Here is a 12,020-nt window from a genome sequence, read left to right on the forward strand (position 1 = left end):
GTATCATGACTTGGCAGCTCTCATGCTCCTGTCTTTGGGTTTATTTTATTATATTTTATTATTCTATTCTATTCTGGACAGTTCTTTCATTTTGCTGTGATGTCTCACTTTGGAGTTTGTTGACAGTAAAACTGTGCAGAAGGTTTCTCGACGTTCTGGCCTGTATTTGCGACTGAGAGATTGGAGGACAATGTGACTGAATTTTTCCATGGGGAAGAGAAATTCTGTAACAGTTTTACACGGTTGGGAATCATCATGAGCAGTGGCAGTAGCACAGCTTTATTATTCTTCCCCGAGTTTTTCTTTTCTGTAGCTGCTTCTGCAGTGGCTTCGGTGTTGGCGCCTGGCCTCTGTTTTGTATTCTCCACAGTTTCCCAGACCTAGGGATGAACTTAACATTGCAGTCAGGCAATTGCTCTGTCAGGGCTAGCTAGAAAAAAATGATCCCCTCCCCCTGCCTCCCCGTTGTTTGTCTGGGAGTTGTCCTGAACTCCCCCCCCCCCAAGCCAATTTGGAAGCAGGGAGAAGGGGGAAAGCTCCAGTCTGCAAGCAGGAGCCTTTGTGCAGGGCTTCCAGTGATGAATCTCATCCTTCACAAAGTGACATACCTCCCAAGCAACCCAGGGAAAAAATGTCATATTTTTCCCACACACAGGATCTCAGAGGCCATTTGGGGTGCTGCCGTCTCTCATGCTGTGCTCTTGCACCAAATAAGCGCTTTTATCAGAGCTGTGCAAGGTCTCCCCACAAACACCCCACACACACACACTTTTGGGGGTGAGAACAAGGGGTATGGGTCACATGACTCACCTGGGAGTATGTCCCAGAAGACACATGGTCCCGGTTTGAGGTGTAAAAATGTTAGACAGAATGAAGTGTTCTTCTGAGGCAATGTAGAAGGAAATGGTGGCTGCCACAAAAAAATAATGGGCTGGCTCAGAGAAAATTTTGCACATGGCCTTTTTCTTAGGGGATGGGGGGGGAATCTTTTGGAAATTTTGAGCTTGATTGAAAAAGTTGGATGAGGAATGGAATTCTATAAACATGGCCACCTGGTAGGATTAGCTAGTCAAATAGTTAAGAGGGTAGAAGGGGGAAGGATGGATGGAAAGTTAAGGTTGCTAAAAGAGAAAGATGCACACTGTGGATAGAGTGGGGTATGAGGAAACATCTTCGTTAAGAGGCAAATAATTGTATGTATGTTTCTAATTTTAGAGAGGCATTCATATTTCTTTAGTTAAGCAAGAAGGTGGGAGAACTGGCCAGGTTTCAAAAGAGTGGAGTGTTTGGTTTCCTTTTGGGTTTTATTGTTAGAATTTCAATGAGCTGTGCACTCAGCTGAAAAGCTATAAATGTTCCTATTCAGTTATATGGTGTTTGGATTTCTTGGAAGCAGATTGTTCTGCAATTTCAAAATGGGATAGCATTAAAATATAAATAATTGAATTACAAAATTACACTTAATGGTGTGCATGGAAAAATAGGAATAGTTCTATGTAGCCTTACTTTATTTTTAAATAAAATAAAGTGGGAATGAGATTAACTACATACACATAACCATTTTTTAAAAAACAAGAGCTAAAGCCTCCATTCACTCCAGGTTGGGAAGCCACATTAGCACGGCTTAGAAAGTCCTTACATCATGTAGCCAGTGCCACAGAACAATCTCTCACAAAGTCAATTCATAAAATAGAGGATTTAGTCAGCGCTGTAGGCTTCTTTTGATAAGCTCTATCCTTTAAAAAGGATCTTTTTGTTGGATTCTTTCATTGTATCATTATCTCCCCAGTGTCTCAATATACTATCCCCGTGTATATTGCAAGCAGCCATTTCTGTATTTGGATCTTGGAGTTAGTTTTATCAATGCATAAGTAAGAAAACGAAAGATAGGAACTTCAGCTTGCCACTTTAAACTTGCATTTATTCAGTTTACAAAACTGTATTTTATAGGAGTGCTTTCTTAAAAACCACAGTACAGCAAACATCAATTAATGTACAAAAGTCACTCAAGAACCACGCAGTTCCACCTCTTCCAGTGGCAGCATTTTGGAGCAATCTCTAAAGGGCGGTGCTTTCCTGTAGCCATTCAAGTTGTATGTGTGTATGTTGATAATTTTAGTGAGGCATTAGGATTCCTTTGGGTAAGAGGCAAGTATTTGGGTAAGCAGGACATTTTTTCACCAGAACTCACTGGAACTCAGTTCTGGCACCTCTCAGGTAGACACCATTGCCATTATAAAAGAACAAAGTAGGCAATCATTGTGAGGTCCATCATCTCTTTTTCTAGGAAAATAGCACTGTGGGTTAGAATTTATTTGGGTAAGAGCTGAGGTGGGCACTATCTGTTTTCCCAGTCTGTGTTCATGTCCCTTTCTGTCCAAGTAGAATTGTGGGCTTTCCAGCTCTTCAAGGCTCAGATTTGGCAGCCTAGAATCTCTGTTGCCATTCTCAACCCGTCAGGCATTATTTCTCACAGGGTTTGCCCCTCTTCTTGATTTGATGCAGATGTCCCTGGATTAGCTACATTGTTTTGAATGTGAAACTGTATCCAGGATGCTGCTGCAGTTTTCCACCTCTGTCATCCTTTTCTCTCCAAACTATTTAAAATTAAGAAATCCAATTGGCTTTGTATTATTCCTAATGTGGCCCATTTTATGGCCTCTCCTTTAGATGGTCTGTCCCAGAATGAATTGCACATTCCCGTCAACATGTATAAGTCATTGTAATTTTTTTAGAAATATATATTTTTTCATAAATATTGTTCAAATATTGTTCAAATCCCTACGACCCCAATACTTTCCTCGTCAATTATTTTTACTATGAACAAATACGATAGAAAGATGCCATTATTTTTTTCGACCATCTTTCTTTCTCTGCCTTAAAAAATAAGGGTTTCCGCCCCACAAAATTGCATTAGTTATGTTAAATGTTCTGTTTGCAATTTTTGTATATTTATTTGCTAACGGAGTGAGAGATTTCATCTGTATCATCTGTTCACTTCTTGCCTGTTTTACCTCATTTAATTTCCTCTAAGATTCATCTGTTCATCTGATTTTCACTACAATCTAAATCTGTCATCTACAAGATTGCTGGGACAATGTGCAGTGTCCTAGCGGTAAGGAAGATGGAAAGAACTATGGAATGGATAGCAGACGGAGGAGGCACTTTCCAGTCCAATTGAAAGCATTAGAAGTTTTTTTTATGGACTTCAGTACTGAATTGAACAGTGGGGGAAAATTAAAGTAAAATTAGAATGTTATTAAATTAATGGTGGTGATGCTTTAAGGAGGGGAATGTAAACTAAGTGATATCCACATCAAGGTGCTATCCTTATCAAAACAGACTTAAAAGAATATTAAAGGGAGATGTAGTGGCAGCTGTTTAATGAGATCTTGAACCAATAAAATGCAATTTGTACAGGTTTTTTTCCTGTAGAATTTTTTACTTTAAGTCTACTTGATCACTTCGGCAGTGGAATTTGCTGCCAAGGAATGTGGTGGTGTCTCCTTCTTTGGGGGTCTTTAAGCAGAGGATTGACAGCCATATGTCAAGAATGCTTTGATGGTGTTTCCTGCTTGGCAGGGGGTTGGACTGGATGGCCCTTGTGGTTTCTTCCAACTCTATGATTCTATGATTCTATGACTTCAATCTGCAGAACTAGCACTTCTACAAATGTTGTTCAGTGATTTTGGAACTTCCTGCAGGCATCACATTCTTTTAGGTTTCTGAAAAGATCTTTTGGCAGGCCTATTCAGACATGTTTTTATTGTGTTTCATTGTTTTTTAGATTTCTAAACAGTTTTAAAATGTGGCTGTGTGTGTGTGTGTGTGTGTGTGTGTGTGTGTGTGTGTGTGTAGACACACACATTGTGCTTTTATTAGAGATATGTTTGTTGCCCTGGGCTCCTTTGGGAAGGAGGGCCGCATATAAATTTGATACATAGGTAGGTAACTAATAGCAGATGAGCTGGCCCAAACAGTTAGTCCTGATTTCACATAGCTCTTTATGTACCAGAAGAAGCATGCACATCACTCAGATTTATTCAGCCATTTCTTTAAACATATGAGCCATCTCCTAGCCTAGCTACATTTTTCTTTTTTTGACATAGGGCCATCAACTCCTACACCAGACACATCTAATGACCCCATAACTATAGCTGTATTTGTTATTAAAATCAGTCAAGCGATAGACTATACTGTAATCTTAACTCAATTATGTGCCTGTTTCTCAGCTTTCCTCTGTGTTATGGCCAAATGTGGCATTCTGTGAGTTATAGAATCATAGAATCACAGAAATCCTCCTACATAGACTGCAAATTGTGATTCTGCAGCTGTCTAGCTTAAAGGTTGAAGAGTTTAAGCTTAAACCTGATGATGAAGTGACCACTTAGATGCTGGTTTGTGCTGTATTTATGTAGCAGGACATACTGCAGATGGCATACAATTTTTGCATTAGCCAAAATGTCTTTTGGTTTCAATTTAATATTTTTTTTCTTTAGACACACAAAAAAAAGAGGGCCGTGAAAGTTTGGAAGCAACCATAATAATAATAATAATAATAATAATAATAATAATAATAATAATAATGTTTATTATTTATACCCGTCCATCTGACTGGGTTTCCCCAGCCACTCTGGGTGGCTTACAGCATATATAGGACATTTAAAACTTTCTGATACTGGGTTTTTTATTTTAAAAAATTAAGTAACTTATTTAATAAATTCTATGAACAAATTGTACTGAGGAGCACCATTTGCTGGCAGGGTGCTTAAAATAGCAATAATCTAATTTGATGGATGAATAAAAAGATTTCATCTAACCATTACTTCCTTGAGATTAAAGTCGATAATAGTTGTATGTAAGCCAATACAATCTAGCAGAAAGAGATAGTAAAAGTGGATGTGAGCATTAAAAATGCAGAAGGCTGACAAAACAAGACACAAGTTGAAGAAGTTTGCATACACACCATATATTTAGAGCACACAGCTTCCCCCAAAGAATCCTGTGAACTGTAGTTTGTTGAGGGTGCTGGGAATCGTAGCAGTGTGAGGGGTGAACTGCAGTTCCTACAGTTCTTAAGAGGTGGACACAGTCAGCTACAAGCAATGCCCTTCCTAGGTTCTGCTTATTGTATAGTGTAAGCTGAGATAAACAGACTAGCTCAAATTCACCCAGTGAACATCATGGCTGAGTAGAGATTTGAACTTGGGTCTCCCCAGTTTGATTCTATACGTAGAGTGCAATGATGTTGTATTACATACACCACATAAGTGCTGGCCAAAGACATTTTGGCACCTGAGGCGGATTCCAAAATGACGCCCCTCCTCCCTGCCAGGGAAGAAGGGATCAGGGAAGATCTACGTCAGGAACAAGGCAAAGGGAAAGAAAAGTTGACATTTGGATCTGTTGCCCCAAGTGGGCTCTGCTGCCTGAGGTGGTCGCCTCACTGTGCCTCATAGGCCCTGCTCCACTTGGGCGCTCATAGAGCAGGCAAGGACAGTATATTGGATTTCTGGTATCACATGATTCTCATGGTCAATAAGATTCTGATGATTGCTGTCAGCATCTGAACTTGCAGACTGTAATTCCCTTCTCAAACCATGAACCAAGAGATATGGTGTGAAACATCATATCAACATCCCTTTTATGCTTTATTTCATCCATGGGCACAAGCGCTTTCATTCACCTCGATTGAAAAAAATCCAGAAGCAAAACAAAGCAAAGCAGAAGAATAGCAGATTGTGGCAGTATTTTTTCTACCCCACAAGCTAGACCAAGTACTTTAAAGTCCCAAATCTGTTGAAAAGTTCACATGTTGGGGAGTGGGGATTATGTCACTATAATTCAGGGTTTCTTGAAATGCCCCACTTCATCTTAATGCCCAAGTAGAAGGGAAGCTTTGAATTTATTTTATTTTTTCCACAAGGGACCTGGAAACAGAATTATCCTGAATTTTACAACAGGCAGCAAATTAAAAGAAAAGAAGAAAATACTGTTGCTAAAAGCCATAACCATTTTTCTTCAAAGCTGATCTCTCCGTGCAGGAGAGAAATTAATCGCAAGGCATTTTTGTCCTCAGATTTCCATATATTATAACTGGGTCTGCTGCCAGCCTTTCCAACTGTCACAAAGCAGGCATGCTTCCAAGAAGCAGAAGTGAACACTGGGCAGAGCTACAAGTGCACAGCTTTTGTAACTATTTCAGACACGAGAGTCACCAGAGCTTAGTCATTGCACATGGGAGACTTCTGATAAGGGTTTTAATAAAAGTATGAAATCAGGTGCAGAAAATATTTTTATACTGAAAATTGCTAATGAGGAATTCAAATCTGCCCTCTCATTGCATACCTGTTTTCTGCTGGGTGTGGTGGGTAGGAAGCTAGGAACTTTAAATACTTACCTTACTCTACATATTTTGTGCACAAGTTCTCAGAATGTTTGCCCTAAGTTTATATACTCTTTTGTGTGGAAGTGGGATGCCGACACCCTATTAGATGTGAGTAAGGAAATGCTGTGTTTGTGAAGAAAAATACAATTATTAGAATTTTCTATTAACATTCAAAACCTCAGACCAAAGCTGTAGTCATTAAGCAAAAGAAAAGAAATAAAAGGTGGTAGAGCCATGGCTTCTGTGAGAGAAAAAAGGCCATTACAAAAGGTAATTTCTGTATAGATTTGGTTGGCTGTGGTGTTTCAGCGCTGAAGGGCTACACAACTTCATGATGGGTTTCACAGAAGAGTTACTCACTCTCACTATTCCTTTCCCTTTCCCTGGCAGAACTAGCAAGAAATATTAGTCACGGACAGTTCTGCCTCTTTCCAGCAGACTCCAGGATACATGAGACATCATGCTCTTCTGAGATGGTGCTGTACCAAAAGCTCTGTCTCAATGTACTCCCTCATTCTTTGTCCCAAGATGAGAGGAACTGGTTCCAGAAAACTTGCTTGTTGGGTTTTTAATTTATCTGAGATTCGTAAGCCTAAAGAGTGATTCACACAACCACATGTTGTGTGACCGTTTTTTGGGGGGATGGTGGCCAGTTCTGGTGATGTTCTATAATGATCTGCACTTAGCAGGGAATATTTCTCATCCACACCATACCTCTGACTTACCATACTGCATTCCCTCCCCAAGTGCTTTTGCTAGGCTAGAATGTGTCATTTAACTGTGATGATGCCTTTTGTTTACCTGGATTAAGAATAGAAGGGTGTGTGCATGCATTTGGAACCTATTTCTTTTTCATACCTTTTTGCCTATGGCCCACCCACCACTGGTTTATGACTACGGGAAGTGAAATCATGACTAAAAAAGACTAATGCCTCATAAGGCAATATAAATGGCATTCAGCTTGTTCTAAAATCAGGCTAAAATATAGACTGTTTTATTGCAAATGTGGATTGTTTTCTTGACTTTTCTTGGACCTTGCCTGTATTTCAAGTAGACTGAACAAAATCCACAAAACTAGCTTTTGTATGTGCTTTTTTCCTAGAATTACAACAACAGCTGCATGTATGATGGATCTACGAAGATACCCCCTGGATGAACAAAACTGCACACTGGAGATAGAGAGCTGTAAGTACTTCTTCTTTTTCTTTTTGAAAATCCTACTTACTCAAACTGATTCAGACGTTTAATGTTTCCCCCTGCACCCACATGCTACTAACCTAGTTGTCTGTGTGTCTGATGACATTTAGATCCTTGTAAACACACAAAACAAATTTAGCTCTCCAGATGGATTAGTAATTTGTGGCACAAGGATTAGAGGAACTTACTTTGTGTGTTTGATGGACAATTTTCAGCTTTAAAAGTCTCACTCAAATGTCTTTTGGAGTTCATGCGAGGAGCATGAGGATTACTATCAATTCTTTATCCTTTTCTGCTGCTGAACAGGATTGCTATTTGCTTCAGGTTTTTTAAATGAAGGGTTTAGACTGGTCATTGAAGTAGATGGTGTATGCACCACTGTAATTAGGCTTCCCAGCGCAAACGTGATTGCTTTATCATGTGTATTTACTTTCATTATTATTTCCTGCCTCTTTGTACTGATTCATATATTTGATTCCCCCCCCCCGTGTTTATATTGCAAATTCTGAATTTTCTGCGCAAGAACATAAAACATTAATGATAACTTTATAAGTAAATATTGTGTGCAGCAAGTTAGTTGACATATTCAGTTGATTAGGTGTGTTTGTTGAAGCGCTCATGCAGGAGGATAAGGTGCTGGAGAGGAACTGGGATGGATCCCATTTCAGTTTGCATTTAAATGTAATCTTGCGTAATTTGCACTTTTCGAAACAAGAAGCAAAGTGAAACACGGCCACCCTTCAAAATTCACACTTCTCCAAATTTTGTCGTGCAATTCTGCAGCCATGCAGTACATACAAAATGGCATAAGAACACATATATTAATGAAAATCACAAAAGCAAATGTTTGTATAAGGTGAAATTGCATACAGTACAGAAATGTGTATATTAGGAGGAAATAGCATATAATGCTGATGACGTTTTATATATATATCATAAAAATTCATCAGCATTATATGCTACTTTCTCCTAATATACATTTATATCTCACCTATTGATTGGACAAATGAGAAACTGCGAGATGCTGAAATTGACAGATTCAAGCATCCCTAGTGCTGGATGACCTTAAAGGTAGGTGGGTGGGTGGGTGTTGTTTAGGCCTTAATACAAAGCTGACAGTTTATGCCCATCCACTATTGCTTCAATTCCAACCCTTCCTTCTGCATTCGAAGCACTCCATCGTGGTTTGTTAATGAGCTGTGGTGTCATGGTTCCGTGTGGCACTGAATTGATGAGTCCCTCCATTATTATTATTATTATTAATTGGCAAAATGATGCTGAATCTTGCCATGAAACCAAAATTTGATGTTTAACCTACCCAATGCATATTTTAGTATTTTACTTGTAATATTTAAGGATAATTAATAATTGCTGCCTTTGCTTATTGATTATACATGTATGATTAATTATGTGTGTGTGTGGTATATAGCTAGCAATGGTGCATTGTTAGCAAACAGAGAAAAACCAAACCATTGAATTATATTAGTGGAAACTGTGGCCCAGAAGCCAACCCAAAGAATTCCCTCTTCTCTCCTCTCCCTGTGGTCTCCTCCCCCAATTCACTTTGGAGGATCAGAAGATTCCCCCAGACCAGTGTGCAGGGAGAAGGAGAGGGTGCTTGTTCCATCTGGTAAGCAGAAATGCTGGTGCTGGTGGAACGATCAAAATAGCATGATGTTGAATTACTCCCTGTGACCTGGATTTCTCAATATTCTGCGGTTGTTTCCAGTTCAGCAATAATGACCCAGAATTAGTAACAGCAACATAAAATACTATGGGAAGGCAAATTTTCCTTCCACTTATATCTGTCTGAGAAAGTACTAGCACAATTTATAAGACATATTGCCAGCTTTGTGCTTTTTTATATAGTATCAGCAGGATGGAATGCCTTACATTTCATTTAGTTTGGTACTAAATATATGCGTGTAAAGGGAGTGCAATATTTTCTGTGTAGGTGAATTAGGTCATAAGGCAGCCCCCAAAATGCTTTCGGCAAAGCACATTTAGGATATATGAAAAACAACTGAAACGGCACTTGAAGGTACAAAAATGGTACTACAATACAGAAGAAAGAAATTAAGTAAATTCTACAATTAGAGAGAAAGTATAGATGGATATTATTCATGTAGTTTATTCCAGGGTTACACCTGGAAAGAAGTGTATGGGTAGGTATATGGATGAATGGATTGGTTGGGTAAGTGTAGAACAAGCCGTTTATAAAAATTGGTGCCAGTTGCTTATAACGATATAGGCATACTAGAACAAACAAGGGAATCTGAAGGTGGAATCAGAATCCACAGCATAGGAAAATGTTTAAATTAAGGAAAAGCAAGAGTGCTTATGCACATTTGGCCTTACTTTCAGATCCGTCATATTCCTGGCTTAGATATAGAAATGAAATTTGCACATCATCATTTATTCTGCATGTCTCTAATACATCCAAACCCAGAGCATGGCTTACTGCTTCCTAACAAGCCAGGATCTTTAGCCTGCCTCTTGTTGATTCATGTATCCTGATGTTAAAAGCTAAAGGGACCCCTGACCGTTAGGTTCAGTTGCAAACGACTCTGGAGTTGCGGCGCTCATCTCGTTTTATTGGCCGAGGGAGCCAGTGTACAGTTTCCAGGTCATGTGACCAGCATGACTAAGCCGCTTCTGGCGAACCAGAGCAGTGCACGGAAATGCTGTTTACCTTCCTGCCGGAGCGGTACCTATTTATCTACTTGCACTTTGACGTGCTTTCAAACTGCTAGATTGGCAGGAGCAGGGACTGAGCAACGGGAACTCGCCCCATTGTGGGGATTTCAACCACCAACCTTCTGATTGGCAAGCCCTAGGCTCTGTGGTTTAGACCACAGCACCACCCGCGTTAGGGAACAACAAATCAGCCTCCCAGTGACATAACACTTCCTGGGATGCGGCTGGATGGTGCTGTCACCAACCCAGAGCTCCCTCAACCTTGCCACTACCTTGTCCATCCCCAAACTGCAGGGCAACTCCCCTCGCCTCCCCTCCCCAACATGTTCTGCTGCTGAGCAAATTCTTGGGCTCCTACAATCTTCCTAGTCCCTGGGTGCCCTTATCCATCATTTCTTCCTTTCCTCCACAGCAGCCTTGCACCAGTTCCTGCCAAATATATTGGTTTCATTTTCTTCCTCATTTCACATAAGGGGAACCCAGTTTACACCAACTGCTTCCTCCATCTTAGTTTCCCTCTCTGTACTATCACAGGAACAATTTTTTGGGAGGGGGTATAAGTAGGTTGAGGACAGTGGAAGAGGGAAAGCCTGCTTACATGAATGTTGTTGTTGTTTTAATATCCCTGGTTCCCATGCCCTCAGGCTCCCAGTCTTCTCTGCACTCTTGCCCTATGTCCTTCACCACTTTTCTTTTCAATATTATATAACTCAGTCCTGTCTGCAGAGCCCTTGGGACATGTTCTCCCAGAAAAATAGAATTGTAGTGCATTTCCCTCCTTTCCCTCCTTTTTTATTTTATTAAGTGGACAAAATCTATTTCTACATTATCCCTCAATTCAGACTTTTCCCTTTCCACCAACATTTTTTTTCCTGTGTTCCAATATTAGCTGTGTGTTAACAAATGAGCCTCTGTGCTAGAGGCAAACAGATGTTTTTCTGCAGTTCACAGAACACCGGTTTCTCTCATTAAATGTATAAATAAATAAAACAAAGAAACACGGGAATTGCTGGATACTGGTTTTCAGATGACACCATCCATATGTAAAAGCTATGGTGTGTAGCTTACAGATACAACCAGAAAATCATTTAAGCTGATTTTGGAAACATTCAGCTAATCATGTTCCACTCATACCATTGATTTCAGTGGTGTGATGATGATTTTGAGGATAACAGTCAATTTCTTCTTCCTTTTGTCACAATGCTGTGATCTATTTAATGAAGAGTTCTGTCTCAGAGTCATCTTTCTCTTGTCCCCATTATAGTACTTAATCAAAGCACCATTAATTCTTTACAGCCACCATGTTATTGCTTCATGAGGGACACACATATTTTCAGAAGCCCCTTACCCACATTGGTGTGTGTCTTTCTGTTTTCTTGTAAGGCCAATAAGATTTTTCTGGAATATTTTGAATTTTCAGAATTGTGATACTCAACTTTAATTCCCCTTTGGGTGAGTTATCACTACTGCATTGTTCAGAATTACCACAAAGTTTTAAATGGTTTGCTTATTTTTGCTTGTTCTCTATTTCCTAGGATTCTTTTATTCCCCCCCCCCCATGCTACTTTTGTGGAATACGACGATTGTTTGCAGTCAAGAAATACCTGCTGTGATAAGTGAAGTTTTTCTCTTAAAAAAATGCTTCCCACCATTTAAACGTAGGAACTGCATATCACAAGGAAAATTGGTCAGATATTATTTGTTTATCTTCAGCATCCTTTAATCTCTCTGTGGTAAA

At 39.6% G+C, this 12,020-nt stretch overlaps 1 protein-coding gene across 3 annotated transcripts in view; it reads left to right on the plus strand.

Moving 5' to 3' along the window:
* GABRB2 (gamma-aminobutyric acid type A receptor subunit beta2) overlaps nt 1–12,020 on the plus strand; it is a 99,614-nt gene that overhangs the window by 39,665 nt on the left and 47,929 nt on the right. For all 3 annotated transcript variants that reach the window (XM_035107991.2, XM_035107992.2, XM_035107993.2), the window contains exon 5: nt 7,491–7,573. In XM_035107991.2, the coding sequence (XP_034963882.1) occupies nt 7,491–7,573 (83 nt within the window). The remainder of the gene's footprint in view (nt 1–7,490; nt 7,574–12,020) is intronic.

Source organism: Zootoca vivipara, chromosome 2, assembly GCF_963506605.1.
Source record: "Zootoca vivipara chromosome 2, rZooViv1.1, whole genome shotgun sequence".
Taxonomy (NCBI): Eukaryota; Metazoa; Chordata; class Lepidosauria; order Squamata; family Lacertidae; genus Zootoca; species Zootoca vivipara.